Source organism: Chlamydomonas reinhardtii, chromosome 12 (genome assembly GCF_000002595.2).
Source record: "Chlamydomonas reinhardtii strain CC-503 cw92 mt+ chromosome 12, whole genome shotgun sequence".
In the NCBI taxonomy this organism is placed as follows: Eukaryota; Viridiplantae; Chlorophyta; class Chlorophyceae; order Chlamydomonadales; family Chlamydomonadaceae; genus Chlamydomonas; species Chlamydomonas reinhardtii.
The window spans coordinates 9483399-9510023 of NC_057015.1; the positions used below are offsets into that span (position 1 = coordinate 9483399).

At 60.5% G+C, this 26625-nt stretch overlaps 5 protein-coding genes across 6 annotated transcripts; 4 read left to right on the forward strand and 1 right to left on the reverse strand.

Moving 5' to 3' along the window:
* Window positions 1-249: 249 nt before the first annotated feature.
* On the reverse strand, window positions 250-7942 carry CHLRE_12g540076v5 (uncharacterized protein). The gene is made up of 27 exons (XM_043068734.1): window positions 7775-7942; window positions 7511-7637; window positions 7313-7369; window positions 7045-7148; window positions 6628-6813; window positions 6408-6495; window positions 6227-6291; window positions 6079-6135; window positions 5905-5989; window positions 5599-5786; window positions 5243-5470; window positions 5033-5131; window positions 4758-4909; window positions 4370-4553; window positions 4107-4223; window positions 3927-4012; window positions 3711-3831; window positions 3368-3477; window positions 3066-3231; window positions 2789-2929; window positions 2561-2646; window positions 2055-2220; window positions 1894-1941; window positions 1604-1738; window positions 1272-1397; window positions 1073-1149; window positions 250-946 (listed from the first exon to the last, which is right to left on the reverse strand). Exons 1-27 carry the CDS (start codon window positions 7841-7843, stop codon window positions 757-759), a joined length of 3258 nt encoding a protein of 1085 aa, XP_042919236.1. The 5' UTR covers window positions 7844-7942; the 3' UTR covers window positions 250-756.
* Window positions 7943-8060: 118 nt separating this feature from the next.
* On the forward strand, window positions 8061-9544 carry CHLRE_12g540502v5 (uncharacterized protein). Its single transcript, XM_043068744.1, has 5 exons — window positions 8061-8304; window positions 8470-8562; window positions 8647-8721; window positions 8869-9324; window positions 9433-9544. The coding sequence occupies exons 1-4, from the start codon at window positions 8251-8253 to the stop codon at window positions 9175-9177; spliced, it is 531 nt and encodes a 176-aa protein (XP_042919237.1). The 5' UTR covers window positions 8061-8250; the 3' UTR covers window positions 9178-9324; window positions 9433-9544.
* Window positions 9545-9602: 58 nt separating this feature from the next.
* Window positions 9603-13502, forward strand: CHLRE_12g540927v5 (uncharacterized protein). The gene is made up of 13 exons (XM_001702971.2): window positions 9603-9646; window positions 9755-9814; window positions 9916-9946; window positions 10066-10298; window positions 10385-10586; window positions 10680-10822; window positions 10920-10997; window positions 11084-11116; window positions 11197-11904; window positions 12025-12089; window positions 12209-12251; window positions 12440-12564; window positions 12699-13502. The coding sequence occupies exons 5-13, from the start codon at window positions 10418-10420 to the stop codon at window positions 12811-12813; spliced, it is 1479 nt and encodes a 492-aa protein (XP_001703023.2). The 5' UTR covers window positions 9603-9646; window positions 9755-9814; window positions 9916-9946; window positions 10066-10298; window positions 10385-10417; the 3' UTR covers window positions 12814-13502.
* A 360-nt stretch (window positions 13503-13862) lies between these two features.
* On the forward strand, window positions 13863-21248 carry CHLRE_12g541352v5 (uncharacterized protein). 2 transcript variants are annotated; one of them, XM_043068763.1, is made up of 12 exons: window positions 13863-14495; window positions 14621-14863; window positions 14969-15053; window positions 15115-15349; window positions 15465-15594; window positions 15772-16044; window positions 16482-16598; window positions 16767-18760; window positions 18973-19155; window positions 19297-19390; window positions 19590-19807; window positions 20025-21248. In XM_043068763.1, exons 1-12 carry the CDS (start codon window positions 14129-14131, stop codon window positions 20127-20129), a joined length of 4044 nt encoding a protein of 1347 aa, XP_042919239.1. In that variant the 5' UTR covers window positions 13863-14128; the 3' UTR covers window positions 20130-21248. The 2 variants fall into 2 exon arrangements, with proteins under 2 accessions (XP_042919239.1, XP_042919238.1); XM_043068764.1 differs by having other exon boundaries at window positions 14624-14863.
* Window positions 21249-22832: 1584 nt separating this feature from the next.
* On the forward strand, window positions 22833-26134 carry CHLRE_12g541777v5 (uncharacterized protein). Its single transcript, XM_043068773.1, has 4 exons — window positions 22833-23183; window positions 23292-23571; window positions 24048-24464; window positions 24923-26134. The coding sequence occupies exons 1-4, from the start codon at window positions 22948-22950 to the stop codon at window positions 25553-25555; spliced, it is 1566 nt and encodes a 521-aa protein (XP_042919240.1). The 5' UTR covers window positions 22833-22947; the 3' UTR covers window positions 25556-26134.
* The last annotated feature ends 491 nt before the right edge of the window (window positions 26135-26625 follow it).

Sequence of the window (26625 nt, forward strand, 5' to 3'; positions counted from 1 at the left end):
GGAATAACATTTAGAGTCTGTTCCCGAAAGAGAAAACACTGCTGACGCCATCTTCTACGGCCTCCATATTACCCCGTTTAGCCCTTACCAATGCAATCAATGCACTGCCGTACCCGTGGCCGTACCCATGCTAACAGGTGGGTATACATCGAGCCGAGGTATGCTGCCGTTGCTCATCCTATGATGCTGTGGATGCTGTCGATCGCCAGTGGCTGAACAATCGCACAGTGTGGAAAGCATGGGCCCTGGCCTGGGGGTACTATTTCAGGTACTGCTGCATTTCTATATGAGGCTATATGCAGGTTTACCTTCCTCTGCATAGTTGTGTGCATGCAGGCCACACATTTGCGACATGCCTACAGCAACCGTGTGCGAACCCCAACCCAGACCTGCCTTCATTCTTGGGACTCTTATTGTCAGGTGGCTGTCCATGTTCACTGATGCCTGCACGCCATACAATCCACCACACCATCCTACCAACTTCCCTTGTACAGTTGTACTCTACACCCAGGGCATCCGCGCCCCAGGTCCTGCTTGCCACACCCAACCAGGCGTGTACATACAGCTGAACCTGTGCAACGCTGTACCAATCTCAAGCCACATCCAGGACATGTAGTGATAGTGCCATCTGAATACGAGCCAAACCAGCATTAACTTTCAGTGACACCCCTCCCAATCCACAGCACTCAAACACATGTGACATCCTGCATGCAGCCATACTACCAGCTGCGACGCAGTGATCAGGCGCTGTGCCTGCTATCTCCGGCGTTTAGCTGCAGCGCCACTGCCGCCGCCACCACCACCACCGCCACCACCACCGCCACCACCACCGCGCTCACCACCACCACCACCACCGGCGCCACTGGCGCCACCAGCGCCTGCTTTACGCTTCTTGCCGCGGCGCTCGCCATCACTCTCATCTGAGTAATGCCGGTTCTTGTCCGCACTGCAGGCAAATAGCAGCAACAAATACGTATTTAAAGCATTGCAAGGCAGCATGTAATGTTGTATGATACAGACAGGCTTGCCTCTAGCCCAAAGCACCCCTGGCCCTCCTGTAATGACAACTCACTTGCGCGCCTCCTCCTCTAGCTCGTCCCAGTCCTTGCCCTCGCTCTCGTCCTCGTCAAACTCCTCATCGTCGTCCTCCTGTGTGATGCAGAAGCAAATAGACGTGCTTTACCCGACACTGGTTCCAAGGCATGAAGATTTATTATCGTGCCGATGCGAGGCACACATATGTGAAAGCAGCTCTGCAATGGGGCACTCACCTCCTCTTCCAAGCTGGCGTCACTGTCGTCGTCACTGTCGCTGTCATCATCATCGTCGTCATCATCCTCCCCAGAGGGGGCGTACTCCTCGCTTGCCTCACCCTCCTCTTCTTCGTCATCAGATTTCTGAAAGCACCAGCAGGCCATGCGCTCCAGGGTTAGCAATGAGCCAGTTAAAGTCACACGCTGATCCGCTACAGCAAGCATCCTGCATGCTGAACTCCGCCAGCATGCTGCATTACCGTACAGAGCCGTGTGCGATCACATCTGGACCAGCCCTTGCATCCAGACCGTAATAAGACTACACCCAACCCCCAAGCACCCAAGCGCACCTCAATGTCCAGGAAGTCCCAGCCACCCTGCTCCACGAAGCCCACGGGGTCTGCAAGGATGTTCTTGAGGATGGGCTTCCACTGCAGGTTCAGCTTGGACTCATAGTACTTGATGCCCATGTCCGTCAGCCAGCCCTGAGGGACACCAGGGCGTGTGGCCAGTTAATTGTGCTTCTGACACAGTAAACCGGATATGAGAGCTGCATCATAATTGGTAGGCAACATCATGGTACAGCGTTAACACGGTGCTTCAATGTGTACACATGAAGGATTCACAAGGTAACGCCCACCTTGATGCCCTCCAGCGACTTGGCTGGGATTGCGTCAACACGGAGAACCTGCATGCAAAGCAATGGCGCATGGGGCTCAGCTGTTGTGGTTAAGCAAAGAGCACCCGACTGAGCCCAAGCAGCACACGGTCGTGCACACAGGTCAGGTACTGGATACACACATCTCGTGTGAAGTCCTTGAACACGATGGCCATGTCAAAGTTCTTCAGGTTGAAGCCCACGCGCTCCAGGTTGACGATCTCCACGTCCGCCAGTGTGGTCACGGTGAAGGGCATTTCCGTCAGCTCCACCAAACAGTTCACAGAGGGCATCAGGAACACAGTCGACCTGTGGGGCAGCAAGAACACATGTGCAGGCGTGTGAGCAAAGGCATTATCCCAAGGAGAGCGGTGTCCTGCCACAAGATTGTCATGCAATGTCCAAGCCGCTTTGGAATGTAGTACTGCACACCATTTTATGTCCAACCCCCTGCTGTTGTGCGCGCCACCGAGGCCGGGCGGCAACATTTATCGCCGGCGCCGCTCGCCCTGCTGCTCCACGACGCCTCGGCCCACATCCCATAAGTATTATCGCTTGCAACTAACGCCTCTGCCTGTACTCCGCTCGATTTCGTTGGTTTTGGTTTAGTTTGGGCTGGTATTTACAACCCCCCCCCCCAGGTCCGCACCTGTGAGGCACGCCACTGAAGCCCAATTCCCGGAAGGGGATGTCCCACTCCAGGTTGAGATCGGGGCAGTCCTTGCCCCACATCTCCTGCAGGATGAGGCAGGTACTAAGTTTAGACCGGCCGTAGCATGCTACGCACGCATGCTACGTGATAACTGAGTCCAAGTCAGTCAACTGCATGAGCTGCACAGACCTGCCAACTGCCCCCATCCCGTGCCCCCACCGGTACCTGCACGCGCTTGACGAACTGCTGGAACTCGCCATTGATCTTGTTGCGGCGCTCGCGCTCGCGCTGCTCGTCCTCCAGCTCATCTGGGTCGTACATGTTGCGCCGGCCACCGCCATCCAGCGTCTGGACCACGTCCATGACCTGCAGCGCGTTCAAGGGTACCCGACCACGTCTGTAAGCCACACCGGTTATGACCAGAAAGGCATTGTGCAAGCGCCAAGAGGACCATGCTGGCATGCCGCATGTACATGAGCATACCCAGTCTACCCTCACTTACCTCGGTGTAGAACTGCACGTCCTTAGTCTTCTTGTTGCCCACCATAATGGGGTTGTGCAGGTGCATGTGGAGGATGGTAATCATCTCGTTCTCCGCAGGCTGGAACAGTGCGTGCTTGATGTTGCGGTACATGACGTCCAGGATCTCACCCTTGGGAGTCTGATACCTGTAGGCATGGGGGCGGCAACGGCCGTGTTACAACTACTGATCATAAAAAGACCCTGAGAGAAACACCTCTTTGCCCCCTCAGGAATGTGCCGGAATCACTGGTTGCAACCAATGCTGACAGTGTGTCAACGTGCCTGAAGCCGTTAGCATGCGCCTCCAGTGAGCCCGGCACCTTGCGGCCCTTGCCCGGGAAGGCGGGCCGCATCCACAGGTCGGGCAGCTTGAAGATCTTCTTGCCGCGGATCTGCAGTGCGGTGAAGTCAGGGGTTAAGGCAATCAGTCGCGAGCTGAGCGAAGCCGTGTTGCATGACCAATGGTACAGTACAGAGATACATGTGTACCCCGTGCCCCCACGTCATTCACGCACTCCGGTCTTGAATGGACAGCGGAATTCCCCACGATACGCGCGCACACATACCAACACACGACACATACGCACACGGTGACCAAACTCCGACACACAGCGCGAGAGCTCACCAGCTTCTCTTGTGCCACCAGAGTTGCACGCTCGGCCCGCTCCTTATCACGTTGCGCGATGGACGAGCGCAGCAGCTTGATGTCCAGGGCCACCTTATTTGCGTGTTTCACGTCAGATGACCTGGCCCGGACCCGATTAACAGGAAACCTTCAGAGCTTTGTCCTGCACCTAGTTAGCAAGCAGTAAGGGAGTTTCCGGAGCCCCAGCAGCCTCACCGAAAGGACAGCTCCTTCAGGAAGATGCAGTTTGGGAAGCGCTGGTTCGGCTCGTAGCTGTTGCCCAGGTTAAACGTCACACGGACCTACAGCATTTAGGGCAACACGAGCAAGCTGAGTGCGCTTTACTACGGACGTGGAGGACGATTACTCTATTCCCTTGCTCCTCCCGCCACGCACCAGCGCCGCATCGCCACCCGCGTCGTTCGTGGTGGTGACGTTGCGGATAGTGGTGATGTGGAACGGAACCAACACTCCATAGATGGGCAACAGCACCGCCTCGTTCTTGGTGTCCACCTGGCATGTGTTGCGGAGAGTTCCGTCGAGCCAAAGGGACATGTCAACAATGAACATACTCACTGAAGCAACGTACAAGTAGTCAGTGTTGAGCAGCGCCAGGTCCCTTACGTAACCTGTGGGAATGTACCGCGCGGCTGTCTTACCTGAATGCGCAAGTCGCGTGCCATGGGCATTTCCGTCACGCTGCGGTAGGCATGCGTCTCGCTGATCTTGCGAACGGCGGCGCCGCCCGCACCCCCTGCGCCTCCTGCGCCTCCGGCCTGTGCCGTAAGGCGAGCCAGCGTCTCCTCATTCTTCTTCTTTAGCAGCTCCTCCTGGCGCTCCTTGCTGCAGACCGAAAAGGCGCAGGCCATAGTCAGGGCAACGTACCGATGCGTGGGTGTGGGCGTGCTACAGACTTGCCCGATGATTAAACAAATTAGCACCCGGATAGCAAAACGGGGTTGTGTTGTAACCAAACTCCGCCCCGCCCTGTTGCATCCTACATAGCAGTTGGTTTTACCCTACAGTTTAAACTCTCCGTTCACTCACCGCAACTGCTCGGCCGACTTGAAGGTTGGGTCATCAGAGCGCAGCGTCTTCTTGATCCCCATAGCGGCGTGGGCAGCGGCGCCCCGCGCTGCAGCCGCACCGTTCGTGACGTCCTCTAGCCGTCCGTCTCCAGCCGCACCCTCCTCGTCCTCCTGTGACGTTAAGGGACGCAATGGCGGTTAATGTACTACATGCGTGCACTTCATTAGCACCCCTATTTGCCTCAGGCACACGAGGAACACCATACCAAACTCCCGGCGAAAGCTGTAGCTCACCTGAATGGTGTAGGTGACCTTATCGAAGTTCTTGGGGGCGGACTGAGTGGCAACCTCGTTTGGGCGATCGCCATCCACCACCACAATCGTGTCGGCGACCTGCATGACCGACGGGCGCATGCACAATGACGTGCACATCCACCGAAGTTCATGCGCAAGTACGGTCGGCCAGATTGCTGGCCAAGGCGTCATTGAAGCCCCAACCATCACCTGCAGGGCATAGTTCTTGGCCTTCGGGTCGCTGGCGTCCGCATTGGTCAGCCCCGCCACACCCAGGCACACGTTAAACACCATGCCAGCGCGCACACGTGGCGCGCCGTCCTCTCCCGCCGCGGCGGCCTTGCCTGAGCCCGGGAGTGGCAGCACGTGGGTGCCCTCCCGGAACTCCAGGCCCATGCCGAAGCCCACGTTGCGGGATAGCAGCGGAATCAACGCCTCCTGCAGAAGCAGTGAGCCATGTGGCATTGCATGCGGTCAGGTTGTCATGTCGCTCAAGTCCTGAGCTACGCCGCTGCAAGTTCAGCCCTAGACGGCGCTCAGAGCAGGGCTACGCGTAAGCCGCCTACCTGGCCGCCAGCCTTGAGCGAGTTAACCACCGCCTCGCCGGCGGCCGTCAGTGGAGCCCCAGGCTTCAGCGCGGTGATGGCTGCCTCCTGCGCCGCCAGCAGGGCGTTGTACTGCGCTGTCTGGTCCTTGGAGGGGTTGATGATGTAGGAGCGGCTAATGTTGGCGCAGTAGGAGGCGTAGCGGGTGCCTGCGTGCGCAGTGCAAGGAGTTGAGCGCTATTTATGCAGGTAAGTGTCATTCGTTTCTTTGTCCATTAATGCATCCCAAACTTCCCGAATGCATCCGCACATGCCTGCCGTCCTTACCAAGTGACACCACAATGACGCCGTCATCGTGCAATGGGCTGTCGTTGGAGGGCGCGCTCACACGCAGGTCGTATACGCCGCCCGACTGCAAGAAACGGCAAAGGCGGGTTTGCGGCCGCAAACCAGGGGGCATGCACCGCTGACCGCAAAACATGCCGCACTTGTCACACGCACCTGGAAACTGGGCGGGTAGGCAATGTCGCAGTTCTCGGCCTTCAGTTTCACTTGCACCTGCGCATGGGTATGCAGGCACAGCAGGGTGATACATATGGAGCAGGAAAGCGCGGCAACATAAGCACTCAGTCATGTTGCCCCCTCACACCTTGGTTGGGTCCGTGATGACCTCCTCGCACATCTCGCTGAGCTTGCTGTGCTTCATCTTCTTGCCTGCAGTCAGGCGAGTAATGCACTTAATCGAATCCTCTCGAGAGACAGCTTGCGTGCCTCCAGCATTGCACAACACTGTCTCCAACGCATGGCAGTGTCCCCAGCTCCCCACTCACCGGAGTCCACCACATCCTCCACCTTGGGCACCACCCAGTTCTGCACCGCCTTTGCTGCCAGCAGCGCCGCCTTCTTCACATTCAGAATCTGCGGACAGGTCAACCACCGTTAGCAGTGGGCGCAACGCGCGGTGCTAGCTGCAAACAGCTTCCCCAAACCCCGTTGTGCAAGCATCGTGTTCCCGACACATGATACCCGTGGCCACGTTAACAACCCCACCTCGTTGGCATCCTTGCACGCCAGCAGGTCCGCCACACCATTGTTGATGTCCACTTGCGTCAGGCCGCTTTCCGTCATCGCGCTGGTCCACACGTCAATCAACTTGCCCGTGTGCTTGTCCTTGGGCAGGTGGCCCACCACGGGGCTGCCGCTAGCGGTGCGGGCCGCGTCCAGCAGTTGGGTGCACTGCACCCATGACACACAGACCTACCCATTGATGCTGTGTTGTCGTGCGGCAGAACGCGCTCAATTTGCCAAGCAAGCATCTTATGTGCACTCCAAAGTCACACACTCATGTCGAAGGTTAGTATACTGCTGCACTCCAAAGTGCCGAGCCAACTATTCCACGCAACGAAGTTGTGATGTCCGGCTCTTGAAAGCCACGAAGTCGCCAGCGCCCGGCTATCAAGTACACACCTGGCCTGCTCCATCCTCCGCCTTTGGCTTGACGAGCACCTCCACGCGAACGTCCCCAGCCTCGCCCTTCTCGCAAGCCTCCACCACCGGTTGCAGCAGAGAGGCTATACGGACACCGGGAACAGCACATGAGCACCGTGAGGCTATCGCCCATAGCCCAGCACACATTTACAGACCATCCATTACATGCAACACCAAGCTTCATCCCCTGCACGCTCATGCAAGCTGCATCCTTCGGGACCCGACCAGCGGTGTCCGTGTTCCTTACCCTTCTTTTGGCTGGTCAGAACGTGCACGCGGTTATTCGTAAACAGCATGACCGTCTCTGCATAGGTACGGAATAATCCGGTTAGTGGCGTCTCGGCAAGCGCCAAGATGGTAACGGGCGGGGCCGACAGGCAGGCGCACAAGGGGCAACCCGCAAAACCCCTCACCCCGCCCCCGACACTGGACACTGCCGCCCCACCTGGCAGCTCATAGCCAAACAGCCACATATGCAATGAGTTTGACTTGAGGTACCGCAGGTCCTCTGATGGCGCGCCCACGGCCACCGCGAGTACGTTCGCGCCAGCCCAGACGCCATCTTGCTGAGTCTGCGCGGGCATGCCAACATTGCTCCATAGATCTATATCTGCTTGTACAATATTTCGCATGCTAATGAAGCATCCCTTCAATGACGAGTGCAAAGGGATCTCCGAGCAATTTTAAAATGCTGATAGCTCCTCCTCACCGTCCAGTTCTCATACAGCTTTTTAAGCCTCTTGCAGCAGTTGCCAACGTCAATCGCTACGTCGGCCATCGTGGCCGCGAAGAGCGGCCCCTGAAGAGCGCGCGAACGAGTCCTGCTATAGGATAAGGCAATGAGAGCCTAACCCAAAAGTCAGTATACGGTCGCGTTTAGACTGGGGCCTGGCAGTCCTGCGAGTTGGAGCATGCAGTTCCACAGCGGAACTGCTCCGCATGGCGCCCGACCGAAAGTTAGGGAACAGCGCGCACACCACACAAAGCCATTTTATGTAAATCGCATACATAAAGTACCAGCTTGCTGTATTAATACCCTCGCCGACAGCTGAGAACAGGCTCTGACTCTGAGCCTGCGAGGCCTCTCGCTCTGTCTTCCTAAATCTCGTTGAGTGATCAGACCAATACTTAATTCCCATGGTAGCTGCAGGGCCCTAGGGCTGTTGGGTAGTGTGCCAGCCCAGCATGGAGTCGATGCGGGCAGCCGCTGTCCGCGTTCTGCTCCACTGCTGCGCGCAGGTATGCGGACGCCAATGGAACTCCCTCCGTGGATCTGTACTGTGCGCTAAGAGCAGCACTAGACGCACCATCGTCTTGCCCTTGATCGAGTGGCATGTCCGCATGTGCGCGCGCGGCTTGCGCATGTGCGCGCGCGTTTAATGGAGCCGGCCGTCCCATTCGCAGGACCTTGAGCGCATCCTACGATGCAATGCACCTGGAGAGGAGCATTTGGCGTTGCCACTGTCTGCTATCGCGCTTGCCAACCATGAGCCAGAGGTGCGTTGGCAAGCGTGCGACGGCTGAGCAAGGGTGCCTGATATGGCATGGTGTACCTTTAACTGCAATCGCTGCCGCTTGCAGCTTGCAGCGGGTCTGTACGCTCGTCCTTTGGAGGTCTTAACACTGCTCGATGAGGCGACAATCCCTGCCCAGCTGGTTGGTATGGCTGACAACATGAACGCAGCGTTCGGCCCGGAGAGCACGGGGTATGAGAAGCTTGGGGGTGTGAGGCTGTGGGTGTGCCCTCCTCCTGAGTCGCAGTGCGCGCGCTTACCTTCAGATCTCTTGTTGTTAACTCTGCAGGAGATGAAGTCAGCCATTGAGCAGGGAATGGAGGGGCAGCAAGCAGCGGCAGCTGTGGGCGGCGGAGCAGGGCAGCTGCTTCCGGTGCAGTGCGCTCTGAACGTGTGCGACAACGTGCACGTGCGGCTGGTGTCGCTGCCCACCTCGCTGGACCCACACCCGAGTCCCATGCGACCGCCCTTAGCTCGCCTGGGCTGCTCGCAGCTGCACCAGCTGCTGTATGTGAACGGCACAGTTGTGCGAGGCGGCCCCGTCCGAGTTTGGGAAAGCATACAGTTCTTTGAGTGCTCCCGCTGTAAGGAGAAGTGAGTGAGCATGGGCCACCGCAGATCCCAGAGACAAGCGCTCCGTTGATAACTGACTAAATGGAAGGCGTGGCTGCGTGGCAGGTTCCCCCTCAAGTCTTCATTAAACGATGGCGGGGCCGTGGACATGCCTGACGCATGCCCATTGGCGGTAAGTTTGCGCTGCGTGACGCTCCCAGGCGGTTGTCCCACGTGCAAGAGCCACGGCACGTTGCCGCAAGGCTGAGTCACCTCCCCGTGCATCCAACCCTTACAACAGTTCCGGAATCAGCCATGCCCAGGCACCAAGTTCAAAAAGGTGAATACAGCATGGCTCGAGGGCGATGGCATGAGGCTAGGCTTGGGAGTGCCGGCATTATCCATTAGATGAATTCCACGTGCGTTCCGCGCTGTGGCCAGTCAGCCCCCGTGCTGCTTTACTGCAGGTACCTGGCGCAAGCATCTACTCGGGCTTCCAAGAATTAAGGCTGCAGGTGAGTTCACCCACGCACACGAAACAGAACCGCGCGCCAAGTTATCCACATGTCTCAATTGTGCACACTAACAGAGCTGACCTTTGTATGTATTGCACCTGAATGCAGGCGGCAACCGCCTGTCTCGGTCTTGGAGAGCCACCTGCATCAGTGACAGTGGTGTTGCAGGTGGGGCGTATGCAAAACCATTTCCAGCGGTGTCCGTTGCTGCACAATATAACACCGGATCACATGCGGCCTTCGGCCCCTGTATGTATGTGCTCGCGCAGGACGAGCTGGCGGACTCGGTGCGACCTGGGGGTAGGTGGCGGTAACAAGCATTGGAGCCGCAGTGAGCAAACACTCGGCTCTGAAGCGCTTGCATGTCAACAGCTTAATGCATTGTAGCTGCCTAAACTGCACGCATGTGCATTCCACAGATAGTGTGGACGTGGTCGGCGTGCTGGTACCTCGCTGGCTGAGCACTGCTCCCGGCCGCCGCTGCGAGCTGGAGCTAGTGCTGGTCGCCAATAACATTACGCGCGCGGGGGGCCTGGGGCGCGCTGGTGGACCAGCAGCAGCTGTGCCTGTGGGCGGGCTCCCTGCTCCGTGGGACGCTGCACCCCCCGGTTCAGGCACACAATCCCTGCCCGAGCCTGCGGCGCTATTCGAGGTGAGTTTGTCAGGTTGCCAGTCGGCCCGGAGTTATGGGAATGCATCGTACTAACACATACCTGTACTTTGGCCTGTGCTCTTCAGGATTTCTGGAAGGCGCACGAGAGCACTCCTATGATGGGGCGCAACAAGATTCTTGCAGGCGTGTGCCCGGGTGTGGCGGGGCTGCTTCCCGTGAAACTTTCAGCGCTGTTGGTGCTTGTGGGCGGCGTGGCGCGGCGCGAGGAGGGCTGCAGCAACATCCGCGGCGAGCTGCATCTCTTGATGCTGGGCGATCCCGGCACGGGTAAGTGCCCGGCTTTGCACCTGCAACGCACATTTCTGAATACCGTATGTCGCAAGTCCTGCTCTTATCGTATGCTATGCTTGGCCATGGCAGGCAAGTCCCAGATCATGAAGTGGGCTTGTCGGGCCAGTCCAGGCAGGGCAGTGCTCACAACAGGCCGCGGGAGTAGCGGTGCCGGACTTACGGTGGCTGCAACACGAGACGGCAACAGCTGGGCGCTTGAGGCTGGAGCATTGGTGGGTAGATGCCAGGGTTTGCAATTGTGGCAAATGTATGGTAGGAACGCCAGATTTGCACCACCACCTTTCCTGTGCTTATGCTATTGGATTGCAGGTGCTGGCTGACGGCGGCTTGTGCTGCATTGACGAGTTTGACGGCATCCGGCCGCAGGAGCGCGCCGTCATCCATGAGGTAGGATAGCAGGAGCAGCCCGACGGCGTTGTACGGCATGTTAAAGGTTAATCGCCGGATTCGGGCCTCTGCCTGCCCTCGCGCAGGCAATGGAGCAGCAGACCGTGCACGTCGCCAAGGTGCGCGGCCCCCTTGGGTTTGTATTCTTGGTAATGTTCATGTCAATGTACGTTTGCACTGTGGTCTGCGGTGTCTGCAGGCCGGCCTGGTCACCAACCTCAGCACTCGAACCGCCATCATAGGCGCGATCAACCCGCGCCCCGGCACCACCGTGACGTGCGGCCGGGCCCTGACGGAGGTGACTGGTCTGGAGGGCCCCCTTTTGTCACGCTTTGACCTGGTGCTATTGCTGGCGGACCCCCGCCACCCTGACTGGGACCGAGTGGTGGCTGGGCATGTCCTGGCGCGGGGCGGGGCTTCTGCCAGGAGCACCGAGGGCTCCAACGACCCGGAGTTGTTCGGCTCGTCCGCAGCGGCCGCCACAAGCGCGGCTGCGGCTGGCAGTCCGGCTGGCTACCTGGCGCTGCCGGCGCCGGGCGACCTCAAAGCCCCGTTGCCACCAGTTACCCTGGTGGCAGCACCGGCGATCGACGAGGTGTTGTGTTCAATGAATCAGCGCTCCCAGCCCGGCACGTGCAGCGCCTCGTCGTTCCGCGAGCCCTCAATAGCAGAGAGGATTGCGGCAAGGCTCAGCAGCAGCACCACGGGCGTGAACCTGGGTGACTGCCATCCTAGCCAGGCGCCCACGCAGCCAGCTCCAAAGACCCAAACTGCCAACTGCAACATGACGCCAGCAGCATCGGCAGCTGCATCCGGCAACTCTGCAAGCAGCGCGTGGACTGTGGACGTCATCCGTGCATACATTGCGTGGGTGCGCAGCCGGCCGCCACCCGTTATGACGCACGAGGTATGCAGCCATGGCACGGAAGAAAGATGCAGGGACCGCAGGTCATATGGACTATAGTGGCGGTCCTAGAGCTGACCCCGGGCGCTGGTCCCTGCGCTGTGGCTGCCCCTGCGCCCACAGGCCGAGCGCGTGCTTGTGGCCTACTACAGCGCACTGCGGCGAGCCGAGGAGCGCTCCACCGCCAGGTGGGCCAGGCCTGGGGCCCGTCGCCAATGTGTTACGAAGGACTGGCAGGCAGGCGACTCGTCCTGAGTTCGGTGGGCCTTGACGGTCAGTGAACGTCCCTGCCTGCCTGGTCTCGCAGATCCACCATTCGCGCGCTGGAGAGCCTCATCCGTATCTCCCAGGCAAGTGTTCATGGGGGGCGTAGCGTGGAGACTGCAATTGACCGACTTCCACGGACAATACGATACGCTATTTGGGCGGCGCTGGGCTCTCCTCTCCACGTGGCCTTTCCCGCCCCCCATACACGTTCAAGATGCGCGCACGCGGCCCCGCTGCTGCTTCGTAACCGTGTGACGCATGTGCATCGCAGGCGCACGCACGCGTCATGTGCAGCGACCAAGTGCTGCTGCGTGATTCGGTGGTTGCAGTGGTGCTGGCGGACTCCTCGCAGCAGCTGCTGGCCATACCGGGTGCGGATTCCATCACCAACGCCAGGTGGGTGTCACGGCACAGTGTCATGATGTACGTGATCTTTCGCCAGCAAACGTTTCTATGCATAGGCCCAGCGCGCAGGCCTGCTTCATCAACACGAGGGCTCCCGCTATGTCCCCATCACTCATCAAACACAGATTCCCCGACGATCCGGACGGGGAGCTGTTCATGCAGCAGCAGGTGGTGCTAATGCGCTTGCAGCTGGCATCTTTGCTGCCGGCGGCCCTGCCCGGCGTGACGGCGTCTGGGTGAACGCAGCGGCCTGGGAGCTGCCTCAAAATACTGAACCTGAAGCGTCGTGTCTTCTGATTCACCAAGGCAGAGCAGGGCCCAGCGGCGGCAGCGGCGGCGCTGGAACCAATGGTGGCAAGGACTGCAGCACGGGTCCCGGCGACAGCATTCATGTGCGGAGCAGGCAATGCCACGAGGAGACGGGTGTGGTACAGCCCGCGGGTGCAGCCAAAACCGCGCCGCCGGTGCGCAGGTGGAGACCGGCCGTTGTGTGGTTGGGATTAATGTTGGGGTTCAGGGGGCGAGCACAGCACATGGCAGCAGTTTTACGGCTACGTGGAGCATGGCTAATTGGGTGTGTGTTGTGCATGTGCGCTGTGACTTGCTATGCTGGGCCGAGTGGACGCCTGGCGTAACGCCGCCTGTACCAAGCGACGATGGTTTGACGTGGTGTGCCCCTCAGCCCGCCTTTCCTTGCCAATTCGCTTAGTCAGATAACTGTGGATGGGTTTCGGCATCTGCAGGTGAGGCGATGTTGGCATAAGAACCAGGGAGACACGCCCGGCACAAAGAGCGAGAACATAGCCTCCACGCGGGGATGAATGATGGGTGCACTGAAGTGAAGCTGGTGAGGGTGTGATGTACGGCAGGGGGCCCGTAACGTACGGCAGACAGGCGCACCAATCTCGGTCCTGTGTATGCGGTCATGGCGACATGGCCTTGGTATGATTGTCACATGCGTTGCGGGGCGAAGGTAACGGCGAGGGTGGGAGCGGGAACCTCGTTGGGGAACCTGAGGGAATTGCAGATCCCTCCTCCCAAGGACACCTCCACACTCTGCCCTGCTCGCTGTTTGCCATCTGCTGGGGTCTGGGAATCAGCTGCACCCGACGGGACTTCACCAACCTGCCTTAACACTGTCCCATCGCACACTCTGACCTGCTCGCGACCCTGCTCGCTGACTGGCACACTCGGCGACCCCTGGGACCCGATGTACTCTCCGCTAGCGAGGCAGCGGCAATCCTTGTCCGCAAGAAGAATAAGTAAGGCCGCATTTCGGATGCGCATAATTGAAGAGCTCAAAGAGCTTTACTTGTGGAAAGCGACAGAGCAGGATCTGCGTGGCCCTTTGCAGGCGCCTTTAATCACTCTCTGCTGCCCGTTCCTCAGAAACCTGCTTTTGTGTTTACTGACTTATACCTCGACAACAAACGCCCACCGCACACGGCGGTGTCCGCTTGCCGTTTTTGTTACTACAACAACACGGCAAGTGACGCTAATCAGCTTGGCGTGCTTGATTAGATGACCAATTAACCATCTCGAGGCCACTGGCGCGATGTGGGAGTGGCTGTGGGCGATTGTTTGCTGGGCTCAGCTCTCTGTGCTCGAACCAGTGGTCCGCTGGTGGGAAGAAGTCGTACTTGGCAGCTGGGAGGAATGGCTTCTAGCGCTCGTGCGGCAGGGCTTTGAGGAAACAACGCGGTTCCTGAATGGCATCGCGACGTGGTTTCTGCAGCTCCTAAGCAAGCAGCGATACAGGGATCAGCTCCAAAGGGCGTGGCAGGAAAATTCTTGGCAGCAGTGGTGGGGTCAGGTCGCAACTCGGCCATCCACGTTGAACGCGCTGGTTGCCAACCTGGTGGCGCAGCAGCAGCAGGAGCAGCAGCAGGAGCGTTGCATTGGTGCGAGCGCGGCGGGGGCAAGTGAGTGCTGGGAACGCGGCAGGGGGGGAAGCTGAGGTCACCACGTGTGTGCTGCCGACGTGCCTATGTGTAGCCCCGGCAGCCGGCTGACCACTGCTCTGACTCAGCATTTCCCCACCCCACAGCAGATTCGCCCTCGGTCGCTTTGGCTTCGGGTGTCAGCGATGGCCGGGCGACCAGCTGTGAGTCAGCCAGTCAATCTCCTTCTGCAGCCAGCACGGGGGCTGCCTCTGGCAACCCGCCCTCAACGAGCCGGCCCGGGCCAGGGCAAGCCAGCACGTCACGCGAGTTTGCCCGCCGTCACACTGCCGGTCGACTCTCCGCAGCCGCGCGCTCAGAGCGGCCAATGGTATTCGTCCAGCAAAGCGGTGAGTACCGCCCGGCAGCGCTTGCCGCAGTTGCCGCGAGAGGGTCTAACGCTAGGGTCCTAACGAGCTCACAATGTGCCCTGCTCATCTGCGGCTATGCAACAGGCATGGGGATTCTGGACGAGCTGGCCAAGCGGCGTCACGGCTTGATCGAGGACGCTAAGGTGGCGGCGCAGCTGACTGTCAGCAGGTGAGCGGCTGGAACCCAGACGCCCACGTGAATGACTGAAAGCTTCACCGGGTGCTCGCAGGTGCTTTGAAGTGGCTCGCTCCACCATTCGGGCCGTGCTGCTGCTGCCTCCCCGGGAGGCCCCGGCAGCGTACACAGGGCTGGCACGGCACGAGGAGGCAGAGGCGCCGGAGGGCCCGATTGGGTCAGGTGCACCTACACCAGGAGCTGACGGCACCAGCACTCTGGGCACGCCTGCCGCACAGCGGACACCGCGTGCGCCGCTTCAGCGCAGCAAGAGCGCGCACGTAAACATTGTGAGTGCTTTACAAACAGAGGGTTTGTCCTGCAGGCACGTGTCTTTCCCGCGGCTCCGAGCCCATGTCGTGTGATATGCGTAACCTGCCTGGCCATGGCCTACTCCTTCCACAGGCCGAGCTGGCCTACAAGCCGGGTGCGGGCGCCGGCGCGGCTTCATCCAGCATGTCTCGTCGCCAGCTGCGGCGCTCCCATTCCTTTGGCCGCCATTACGGCAGCATTGCCTCCTACCAAGCTGCAACTGGTATGGGGCGTAACTCTCCACAGCGGCTGTGGAATGCATCACACTAAGCTCGCCTTGTGTAACCCTATGGGTCTGCTTGGTTGCCTGCATGCGGGCTGCGGGGCGGTTGGCGTGTCTGGCTGTCCTTATAGTGCTCGGCGTAACTCAGCGCCGCCTGTGCCCGCCCGGATCCTGCAGAGGCGCCAAGCGATGCGCTGTCAGTGATTCGCTCCGCGGGCTACCCGCACGAGCTACACATGGTCACCACCTCGGATGGCTACGTGCTGCGGCTGGAGCGCATTCCGCGGCCTGGCGCCCGTGACACCGTGTTCTTCATGCACGGCGTCCTGGACACCAGCATGGCCTGGGTCAGCGGCGGGGTGACAGGTAGTCAGGCCTTCGCGGCGTGGGAGGCAGGGCTGGACGTGTGGCTGGGCAACAGCCGCGGCAACGCGCCCCGCCAGCACTCAGGTGGGTGGGGGCCGGGTTGCGCACGAGTTTGAGCATGTAAATGAGGATTCGTGGCATCTGAACTTACAACGGGCCACGTGCAATGCCAGCTCCTGACACGGCAACTTCCGCCCTGCTAATGGCTCGGCAGACCCATCCACCATGACCTGCTAAATTTCAGGGCGTACAGTAAAGCCCACCAACGGCAGGGCGTATAGTAAAGCCCACGAACGAATTGAAGGAAGAACCTAGGGCTTTGTGCCCCGTGATGATATCCCACGTTGGCCATCGCGCACTGCCGTAGCCGCCTTGCATTCGAGCCAACGTGCGTATGTCAAGCTGCTGAAGTTACAGAGGTGCCATCTTCGTAATACCGGTATATGGTCATTTTCATGATCTGGAGTGTTAGTGAGACATGGCATTACTCCGCGCTGCTACACCCGCTGCTCGCCTCGCAGACCCTGCGTGCCGCGGTGGCCGGTACTGGCGCTACAACATTAACCACATGGGCATGTACGACATTTCGGCGCAGTTGGACCACATACACAACATCAAGTGCGCGGAGCTGGGCGCAGGTGCGGCAAGAAGCGTGCGGTGGTGTCTTTGCTAGCCTAGAAGAGGAGCGGGTTAGTAGCGTGGACAGCTTGTGGGCGGGGGCATGACCCGGCTGCGGAGTTGCCGGGGCTTTCATAGCTGCCCTCTCCCATTGTTGAGCTCTCCCCCGCCCCCTACCTGCCCGATAGGCTCCGTCACCCTGGACTTGGACCACCTGGGTCCTTTGGCGGGCAGCTTCCTAGGCGGCGGCGCAGGGGCGGGGCTGGCTGGATCTGGTGACAGCGGCACGCCGTCTGCGGTGGGCAATGCGGGCGCCCGGGGCGTGAGCGGCAGCGGGCTGCTGCCGGACCGATCGGTGAGTGCAGCTGAGCAGCCGCAGCGCTACAGGACTCCCTGTAGCGCGGCGGCACCAACGGTCCGGCTGGGTGGGGTGCGAAGCGGCATGCGGATGCGCAACTCCAATAGCGACGGCAACCTGTGCCGCTGGGGTAGCACAGCGAGTGGAGTCAGCGCTGTCAGCGCCGTCAGCGCGGCCAGCAGCGGCGCGGCATGCGGTGACGGTCTTGACAACGGCGCTGCTAGCGGCCGTGCAGATCGGCAGGCGTCAGTGCTGCAGCAGTCACAGCTGCCTACTTTGGCTGGGCTTGACGCGGTGGAGCACGGCGGGGCTTCTGGCCCCGGGGCTGCAGCAGGAGAGGTCATGGCGGCCCCCGTGGCCTCATCCGCCAGCCTGTGTCGGGCTGGCAGCAGCCTGCTGACGCCCATGCAGAGCTGTGAGAGTGGGGAGGTCGGTGCCGGTGAGCCGGGACAGGCGGCAGACCAGCATGAAGGTGCATTGGAAGCCCCACCGACGCCCACACCTCCTGCCATCCACCGCAACGCCGTGACCCTGACCGTGTCGTCCGCATGTGACGGCGAGGACGCCAGCAGCTTGTCAGGAGCCTCAGACGTTGCCGGGCGGCTGTTAGCGTCAGAGGCGCACCTGGCCTCGGGCTTTGACCACACTTCTGCCACGAAGCGCCCCGCTACTTTCACTCTGGAGGCGAAGACGCGCACGGACTTCAGGCAGCCGCCACAGGATGCATTGCTGCCGACACTTAGCACTGGCCCTACTGTGGCAAACGGATCAGCGGGTCCCAGCGCTGCAGCTCCTGGCAGCGCACACTCGCTACTGGGTTCCATGGGCGCCGTGTTGGGGCCAGCGGCGGGGGCAGTCAGCGCGGCAATGGCGTCTGCCGGCGTGGCGCTTGCGGGGGTGGCTGCATCGGCCTCGCAACTGCTGCATACCACGCCGCCCGCATCGCCCTTGAGGCCGGCTGCAGCAGGGGCTTCACCGCATCGCCCGGATGCAGCTGGGCCAGTGGGAGGCGGGCCGGGGCATGCAGCAGCGGGCCCGACCACCGCCAGCCCCTTCGCCGCCCGGCCCGCACAGCTGCCGGCCGCCGCAGCCGAGGGCGTAGCTCAGCGGGCAGCAGCTGCGGGCTCCAGCCCGAGACACCCTGCCATGCGAATTGTGAACAAGCCACAGGATGCATCACCCCGACTCGAGCAGAGCCGTCCGGTGCGCCGGTCGGGTTCGGCAACGGCTCAGGCGCCCCAGCCTCAGCACCAGGCCACAACAGCAACTCACCGCGGCCTGACGCTCAGCCCTCCGCCTCCTGCGCCCTCCTCCCTGCCTGGCTTCCGCCGCGCCACCAGCACCGATCAGCTTGCCAGCAGTGCTGCGGGTGTGCTGCAGGCAGGGCAGGCGACGGCTCGCGGCAGGGGCCCGCTGTACGCGGCCTCCCTGCAGCACGGCCTGACGGGGCCGGCGCGGCTGGGTATCAGGAACGCACTGCAAGGCTTCGGCGCCGGGGCCGGCGTAGACCCAGGCCCTACCGCAACCACCGGCAGCGGCATGGGTGCGGCGGGCCAGGCCTTCCCCGCCATGCTGTCGGAGCCGGGTGCGGCTGCTGCAGCGGCGTCTGGTGGCGCGGGGTCGGCGGCCCAGGCTGCGCTTGCTGTGGCGGCCGCCGCCGCCGCCCCACCGCCGCCGCCCTACAAGCTGCGCTGTGTGGCTCACAGCCTGGGCGGCATGTCGGTTCTTATCCACCTGGTCAACCGGCTGCGGGAGGGCCGCCCGCACCACGTGAGTCGCCTGGTGCTACTCACGCCCGCGGGCTTCCACAAGTACTTTCCCAAGGTGCGGCATGGCGACATCCGGGTGCTCTGGGTCCGTTTGGGCCGGTACCAGCTTGCTGAGCAAATCGGCCAAGCGCTTGCCCCTAGTAGTGCGGGGTAGGGCCGATGGGGGGGGTTGCATTGCGACGTCATGGAAACGTAAGTCCGTCACGAATCAGTTGCACAGAAAGATGTTGCCCGCTACGTACCATGTGCTGCCTGCCTATGCCTCAGGCGGCCAAGCCTATCGCCTGGGTGCTGCCGCTGCTGGCGCGGCTGTTGCGTCTGATTCTGGGCCGCAGCTTCTGTTTCCCGCTGTACATCCCCACGCCGCTGGGCCGGGCGCTGACCTTCAAACTGTTGCTGAGCGCCAGCCGCATACCCGGACTGGGCGAGCTCATGAGGCTGGGATTTAAGGTGGGGCTGAAAATGGGGAGGTGTTTGAGTGGCGCCAGGAGTCTACAGCCCGGCGCAGGTCTTGCAAACAGCATCACCAGTAGAGTCACTAGTACACAAGTCCTTTCATTCCTCACGCCCACCTCGCGCTGGGTGCTGCAGGCGATGCTGGACGGCGATGTCAGCCAATGGGACCGGGCGCTGCAGATGCCGCATTACAACGCGGAGGACATGCCCGCTATAAGCCTGGACCAGGGTGAGGCTGAGGCCGAAGCCAGAGGCGGCCGGGAGGGAAGGGAAATGAATGCTTGTGGGGGCCTTGGCCTGCCGGTAGTGGCTGTTCCTGCGCGTGCCGATACCGCTCCCTATGACCGCCTCCACCCATTGCCGAACGTGGCCTCCGGGCGTGTAAGTGACACGGAGGGGTCTTCCCACTACTTCACACCATGTCGCAGTGCTGCACCTGGTCCAGCTCGCGTTCAGCGACTGCTTCAGGCTGTACGACTACGGCAGCGGCACCGCCAACCGGTTGCACTACGGCGTCAGCCAGCCGCCGGACGTGAGCGCCGAGTACTGGCGGCTGGACATGCCCGTGCACCTGGTGGCGGGCCGGCGGGACGGCATCATCCCGCCCGCCAACATCCGCCGGCACCTGGACGCTATGAGGGCGCAGGTGAGCACGCAACGCCCAGCACATGTCGTGCAAACCGGCGCCAGGCTCGTACGCGTTTTTGGGCCTGGGCTTCGAACTGGTGCTGAGGCGTTTGCGGGAACCGGGTGCGATACTTAACTGCTGGTCACATGGAGGTTGGCACTGGCCTTGCTCATCGGTTTTGCGCGGCTTCGCATTTATGTCACTCCACTCACGCCATTCCTTGCCATTCCCCTAGGGTGTGCCGGTGAGCTACCGGGAGTTTGACTTCGGGCACCTGGACTTCACGTTCGGCGTCAAGGAGGAGCTGCGCATCTACCTCATGAAGCTGCTGAGGATGTGAGCAGATGGCAGGGCGGGGAGAGGCGGGGAGTGGAGGTGGGGCAGCGGAACTCGGGTGGCGGCACGGCCGCTGCATCATGCATGAGGGGGAAGCATGTGCCCATACCGAGTCGGGTCCGAGGATTGGGTTTCTGTATAGGGTAGCACATGGCAGAGAGTGGAGGACGTTGGTAATGAATTTAGCCGGAGCAGTATACGCAGACGGAGGAGTATGATCACTGCTGCAGTGGGGAATGGTTAGTTGATAAGGCGCCGGAAACCAGACCGAAGACCCGCAGCTGGCGGCGTGTACGCCTCACATGCCAAAAACACGCACAACCACGCACGTACACCCAACAATGCCACATTTTGTTGGTGGTGGTGCGAGTGCGTATGGCTCCCGGCGATGAGTGTGCAGAGCATTGTCGAAGACCAAGAGCGAGTTGTAGGCCGAATTACCGGGTCTGTGTTCCGATCTTGCATTCATTGTCGTAGTTGATGCCCGGAGCTCACATGATTACAGGGACTTCGGCGTCCCGCAGGCCCCTACAATGCTTAAATGATAACTTCGGTGGTGATGGGTGCGGGTATGCAGTGCCCCATGATAGTACGCCGGTAGCAGTCATATCGAAATGGGTGATCGGTACCCGCACAGCTGGATGAGGGAGGTAGCGATTGTTCTTGGCGGTAGCTGTTAGCATGCGTTTGCCACAGTTTGCGGCAAATATGGTGAAAGTATTTCTACGATGCGTTCATGTGTGAATCGGGAAGCGGGTCACTTTCGCTAAGGGGCAGACTGGGCAGTACTGCCTGTTCGTCAGGGCTGCCTGTTCGGGGCCGTGTCAAGGGTGAAGAGCGTGCAATGCCAGCAGCGTGAAGCGCGTACCGTACATCCGGACGTGATGCCGTTATGTATGCCGGACAGGACGAGCAGGTATCGATTGTCGCGTCCAGGTGTGTAGTCCGTTAATAGTTTCAACCCATGTCAGACTGCTCCAGACTCCGCACCTGATCCTCTACGACCAGACTTAGCTCATTAAAGGCAGCATGTTATGGCCATCAAATTAAACATAACGCTGCGCCTGCAGACACCGCATTGCGTGCCCACTCCTGGCCATGGGCGTTGTAACGCGTCTGCACGCATCCAGTGCCACAATCTACCATGCACCGTGCCACGGCCTTTTTAGGCTGAGCCCCCGAGCGAAGCGATCCAGGGGGGGCGAAGACCCCAGGATTGCCCCTGTCCGTCGCCGTAGCTTGGCTATGTGCCTGTGGAAACCGACCCCGGCTATGTCCGGGCGATGAGGTTGTTCGGCCTCAGACTGTGGAGGGGCTCAGCCCCTCTTCCCGTGACCGGGGAACACTTGTCAGGCTATGCGCCGCAGCATCGCTGACAGCAGCCCCGCTGCCAGGCCGCTGTACGCCAGGAGTAATCCCTGCTGCACGTGCATACTAGTCAAGCGTGCCGTGCCGTGCATCCGTTGATCCTGTCCTGCCCAGCCGTCCGGCCTAGGTCCGTTGACGTAGGGAGCTAGATACCGTAGGTTGATCCTGTCTTAGCGCTAGCCCTCTTACACCGTCTTGACTCCTGAGTGGTCGTCAGTCCTAGGCGCAAACTCAACACATTGCTTTGGCGTGTGGGGACGCGGCGTTGGCGAGAGCTACGGATGGCCCTAATACCGTGGGGGCATGTCGCACCCGTGGAGGGCACTGTATCCAGCGCATGATAGTACCATTACAATGACTAGTGGCGGCCGCATGTAAGGCCCAGGTCAGAGGAAGAGTGGAAGGCCCACAGCAGCACAGCTGTGCAATTGCAGATGAGGTGCCAGCACCATGGGCTGGCGGGGGAAACATGTGAGTGTGTGCGCGCCTGTACGGGTGCGCTGAAGTTGTTAGAATGCCGTGAGCTTTGGTCTTACGCGCTCACACCCCGGGGAACACGGGGAGTCAGGTCCCCCGGCCCGGGCCTCGGTTTCTACAGGGACAGGAATGCACGTTGTGCTCACCACCTTGTAACCACACACAACAGTAACCACACATAACAGGTTAGACACGCGGGGCTAACCACTTCCGCGTGTGTGTGTGTGTGTGTGTGTGTGTGTGTGTGTGTGTGTGTGTGTGTGTGTGTGTGTGTGTGTGTGTGTGTGTGTGTGTGTGTGTGTGTGTGTGTGTGTGTGTGTGTGTGTGTGTGTGTGTGTGTGTGTGTGTGTGTGTGTGTGTGTGTGTGTGTGTGTGTATGTGTGTGTGTGTGTGTTAAATAAAATGAGGGGTTGTAGGGTTTTAACTAAGGAAAGCCCGCCCAAACAAGGAGCGAACAAAGGAGCGGCCAGAGCTGCAGTGGGACTGGCGCGCTCTAAGACGGGGCACATGGGAGTGTGATGGATCCGGCGAAGTGGCCAGGACCGCAGGAGTGCGACAAACTAGAAGGCGGGTGAGCACTTCCCCAGTCATAATGCATCTGAATGTCAGGGCGTTAGCGTGCGGTATGACGGAGCGACACCTTGCGCCCCTTGCCCCTTGGCCGGACCTTCACAGCCTGTGGTTGGGGTTCATGACTTCGGCATGTCACGTGGATTGTAGTCCATGCGCCCCTCTGCGCCCTAGTGCGCCTCTCTACTGCATCGCATTGCATTGGGGCCTGCATGGGACCCATGCACATCCTGCCAGCCTGGGCTCTGCTTGCCCACTTGTGCCAGATATACCAGTTACAACCATATACTATGCAAACTTTCATACTATAAGTGCTGGGCACGCCCAAGGCGCCTCTTGCGTCTCGGAAAGGGATGCTGCAAGATTCGGCGGCTCGGAGGCAGCGGGGCTTGCAAGCCGCCGACAACATGCGCAGCCAATACTTGCTTAACACACGCCGGTGGGTGGTTCGCCTTGCCGATCAGTGCAGCCAGCGCGCGAGCCTTACGGTGAGCGCGCAAGCCGCCGCCGCAAACGAGCCAGTCACTGATCTACCGGAGCTAGTATCTTGGGTCTTGCACCGAGGAGGTCGAGTGGATGGCGCAACGCTCGCGAACCTGGCTGGGCGCGATGGCGGCAGCGGCTGGGGGCTGAAGTGCACCAGGTGGGTGTATTGGCTCTATTGGTTGACGAGTTAGGGCAAACGCTGATGTATGCAATAGATAAACGCATGCTGCTGTGTCGCTGAGGCCTCGCTGCTATGTGGGCGCAGAGACGTGCAGCAAGGGCATCGGCTCATCACGCTGCCGAACGCAGCGCACCTGACCTACGGCGCCAACGACGATCCTCGGCTCCTGGCTCTGATCGAGAAGGTGCCCTCAGAGTTGTGGGGCGCTAAGCTGGCGCTCCAGCTGATCGCTCAGCGGCTTCAGGGGGGCGAGTCGCAGTTTGCCTCGTACGTGGCGGAGCTACCCAAGGGCTTCCCCGGCATCCCCGTGTTCTTCCCCCGCACCGCGCTGGACATGATCGACTACCCACCCTGCTCGCAGCAGGTAAGCGCTGGAGTGCGGTGTAATGTCTTGTGTGAAGGTTGGGAAGTGGGTTCACGGCGTTGGGCCCTCGGGCACGCATTTGTTACACGCGTATCGATAGGCAGGGTCGTGTTTGTGCGTCCCCACTTTACCCCTGCAAGCACTCAATGGGGAGTGATGATTCGCAGTTTTACTGCTGGCACCAGACAGAGAGGTCCAAAAGGGCCTCCATGGTGATTTTTATTGGAGCTGTCTGACCCCTCGAGAAAGCACATACATGCACGGAGGATAAGATGAACATTCGGTTGGCACCAGATCTAAGGCGCCCTTGTGGCGGCGATGGCGATTCAACCTAGGCTGTAACTGATCCTCTCAAGACCAGCTACTAGTACTAATGATGTTACGTGGTTCTCAACGAATCTTGTGGAACACGTCTGCATCGCTGATCTCTTTGCGGCACCGTCGCCTGTCCCACTCCTGCCCTTCGCTATCCCCAGGTGAAGAAGCGCTGCAAGTGGCTGTACGAGTTCAGCACTGAGGTGCTGGCCAGACTGCCGGGTAGCCCCGAGGACCCCTTCGGCGGCGTGGCGGTGGACATCAACGCCCTGGGCTGGGCCATGGCGGCGGTGAGCTCACGTGCCTTCCGCACGCGCGGCCCCACACAGCCCGCCGCCATGCTGCCGCTGATCGACATGGCCAACCACACCTTTAGCCCCAACGCCGAGGTGCTGCCGCTTGAGGGCGGCGGCGGCGCGGTGGGCCTGTTTGCGCGGCGGGCCATTACTGAGGGCGAGCCGCTGCTGCTGAGCTACGGCCAGCTGTCCAACGACTTCCTGTTCATGGACTATGGCTTCATCGTGGAGGACAACCCGTACGACTCTGTGCAGCTGAGGTTCGACGTCAACCTGCTGCAGGTGAGAGCCTCGGCACGACGGGCTGTGGGGTCAGGGTTGTTGTAATGTTGAGTCGCATACCAGACTGTATGCATGCATAACTATGCACGCATTCATGCGCACAAGAAGCGGGGAGTGATGATTCGCAGTTTTACTGCTGGCACCAGACAGAGAGGTCCAAAAGGGCCTCCATGTTGAACATTATTGGAGCTGTCTGACCCCTCGAGAAAGCACTCGCATGCACGGAGGATAAGATGAACATTCGGTTGGCACCAGATCTAAGGCGCCCTTGTGGCGGCGATGGCGATTCAACCTAGGCTGTAACTGATCCTCTCGTCTGCATCACTGCATCGTGACGCACGCACGTGTTTATGCTGCGCACATGAACGCACAATCCTATCTGACAACTTGACGCGCACATGAATGCACAACCCTATCTGACAACTTGACCAACATCTGTACGCGGTTTCCCCCTGTAGGCCGGCGCGCTGGTGGCCAACGTGAGTGATGCACTGGGCGCCCCCCTGGACCTGGCGCCCCGCACCTGGCAGCTGCAGCTGCTGGCCGAGCTGGGGCTGGTGGGCCCAGCCGCCAACACCGAGCTCAACATCGGCGGCGGCGGCCCGGGCGCTGAGCTGCTGGACGGGCGGCTGCTGGCGGCGGCGCGCATCATGGTGGCGCGGGCCGATGGCGAGGTGTCGGGGCGCGGCGTGGAGCGGCTGTGTGCTGTGGACCGACCGCTGGGTCGGGACAACGAGCTGGCGGCACTGCGCACTGTGGGCGGCGTGCTGGCGTTTGCGCTGAGCAATTTTGCAACCACCCTGGACCAGGACAAGACACTGCTGGCGGGGCAGCCCGTGGCGGTGCCGCAGGCGGGCGGGGTGGGCGAGCGCGAGCTGCCACCCCTTGCCAGTGAGGACGAGGCTCTGGCGGTGCGGTTCCGGCTGGAGAAGAAGAAGATCCTCAGCCGGGCGCTGCAGCGGGTGGGCGCATTAAGTCAGGCGGCCGCGGGCAACAGCGAGCTGAGGCAGACGGCAGGCTCTGCAGCAGCAAAGAAGGGCAGCAAGCCGGCGCCGGCCACTGGCAAGGGCTTCGGCTCCAAGAAGCGGTGAAAGCCAGCTGTGTACAAACGAAACGACTTGTATGATAACGCAGCGTTTTTTGTGAGGGCATGCGAACTCCCATTATTATTGAGGGACATGCCGCGCTTATTCTTTTGCAAAATTGATACGGTATCGACGGTTGAGCGGCTTTGGAAATAGAGCTGGATGCCACCCGGTGTGCTGGGCCTGGTGTTCCCGAGCGGTCTGAAGGACCTGCACATGTCGTTTGTTGTGCGCGTGTGCTCCTTGATCGCTTGGAGGCAGTGGGTTAGCACAAGCTAGTGGCATTGGGGCTGTTGCCGACACTAAGAATGTGCAGAACGGGTTTCGACTGGCTATGACTTTGAACCTGGCCGTTACCCTGTCCCATCGCATGGTGTGTTCAGGTGTGTTTTATGACTTATGACCCGATGCCTCCTCTTCAACCCCAACGCCCACTGCAGCCATGCCATTTACGGTATGCCCACCACCACAAGACGCACATGTCCATCCCTTTGGAGTCCAGCTGACCAGCTCAGCCAACCGATGCGGAACAGCGGATGTCCGGCTCCCATCTTGAGCTGCGTGCCAGCCCATCGGCTATGCTATCCGCGCGGTGTGGCGTCGCATTGAGTCTGTGTGGTGCTATCGCCTTGGCCGGGCGCCCGGAGCGTGAGGAATGCGCGTCAGCAAAACATCGACACAACCTGCCAGCTACCGTCGGTACAGTAACAGCGCGCGAACGACGCACCAATGCCTTGTCCCTTCTTGCTACGCATTTATGTGGGCACGGGTGGGAGCCACACACATCGGGACTACGCTTTCCTGCCCCTTGCCATGTTCCATCACGAGCGTGCCAGCCCACCTTACCAACCAACGTAACCACCTTATTGCGTACAAGCGATTGCTGTCCATATCCTTGCTTGCATTCTTACTTGTGTTGCGTCACTGGGTGTGCGTCGCGTGCAATTGCCTGCCGCGCAAGTGTGCCTCACGTATGTGCAAGGGATGTAGGGGCAGGAAGTGGGTGACGTGGTGGCGGCGCCAACCAACAGTATGCTCCGCTTGCAAGGCCCTCCAGCCCCTCCTCCTAGGGCCGC

Coding starts and splice junctions, on each gene's coding strand:
- CHLRE_12g540502v5 (XM_043068744.1), top strand. CDS start 8,251: ATGGAGTCGATGCGGGCAGCCGCTGTCCGCGTTCTGCTCCACTGCTGC. Junction 8,305..8,469: donor TGCTCCACTGCTGCGCGCAG/GTATGCGGACGC, acceptor TCCCATTCGCAG/GACCTTGAGCGCATCCTACG. Junction 8,722..8,868: donor CGACAATCCCTGCCCAGCTG/GTTGGTATGGCT, acceptor TTAACTCTGCAG/GAGATGAAGTCAGCCATTGA.
- CHLRE_12g541352v5 (XM_043068763.1), top strand. CDS start 14,129: ATGTGGGAGTGGCTGTGGGCGATTGTTTGCTGGGCTCAGCTCTCTGTG. Junction 14,496..14,620: donor TGCGAGCGCGGCGGGGGCAA/GTGAGTGCTGGG, acceptor CCCACCCCACAG/CAGATTCGCCCTCGGTCGCT. Junction 15,054..15,114: donor GCGCAGCTGACTGTCAGCAG/GTGAGCGGCTGG, acceptor GGGTGCTCGCAG/GTGCTTTGAAGTGGCTCGCT.
- CHLRE_12g541777v5 (XM_043068773.1), top strand. CDS start 22,948: ATGCGCAGCCAATACTTGCTTAACACACGCCGGTGGGTGGTTCGCCTT. Junction 23,184..23,291: donor TGGGGGCTGAAGTGCACCAG/GTGGGTGTATTG, acceptor ATGTGGGCGCAG/AGACGTGCAGCAAGGGCATC. Junction 23,572..24,047: donor ACCCACCCTGCTCGCAGCAG/GTAAGCGCTGGA, acceptor CGCTATCCCCAG/GTGAAGAAGCGCTGCAAGTG.
- CHLRE_12g540076v5 (XM_043068734.1), bottom strand. CDS start 7,843: ATGGCCGACGTAGCGATTGACGTTGGCAACTGCTGCAAGAGGCTTAAA. Junction 5,990..6,078: donor CCTACCCGCCCAGTTTCCAG/GTGCGTGTGACA, acceptor CGTTTCTTGCAG/TCGGGCGGCGTATACGACCT. Junction 4,013..4,106: donor CGGGTGGCGATGCGGCGCTG/GTGCGTGGCGGG, acceptor TAAATGCTGTAG/GTCCGTGTGACGTTTAACCT.
- CHLRE_12g540927v5 (XM_001702971.2), top strand. CDS start 10,418: ATGGGGCGCAACAAGATTCTTGCAGGCGTGTGCCCGGGTGTGGCGGGG. Junction 10,587..10,679: donor GCTGGGCGATCCCGGCACGG/GTAAGTGCCCGG, acceptor TGGCCATGGCAG/GCAAGTCCCAGATCATGAAG. Junction 12,090..12,208: donor GAGGAGCGCTCCACCGCCAG/GTGGGCCAGGCC, acceptor CTGGTCTCGCAG/ATCCACCATTCGCGCGCTGG.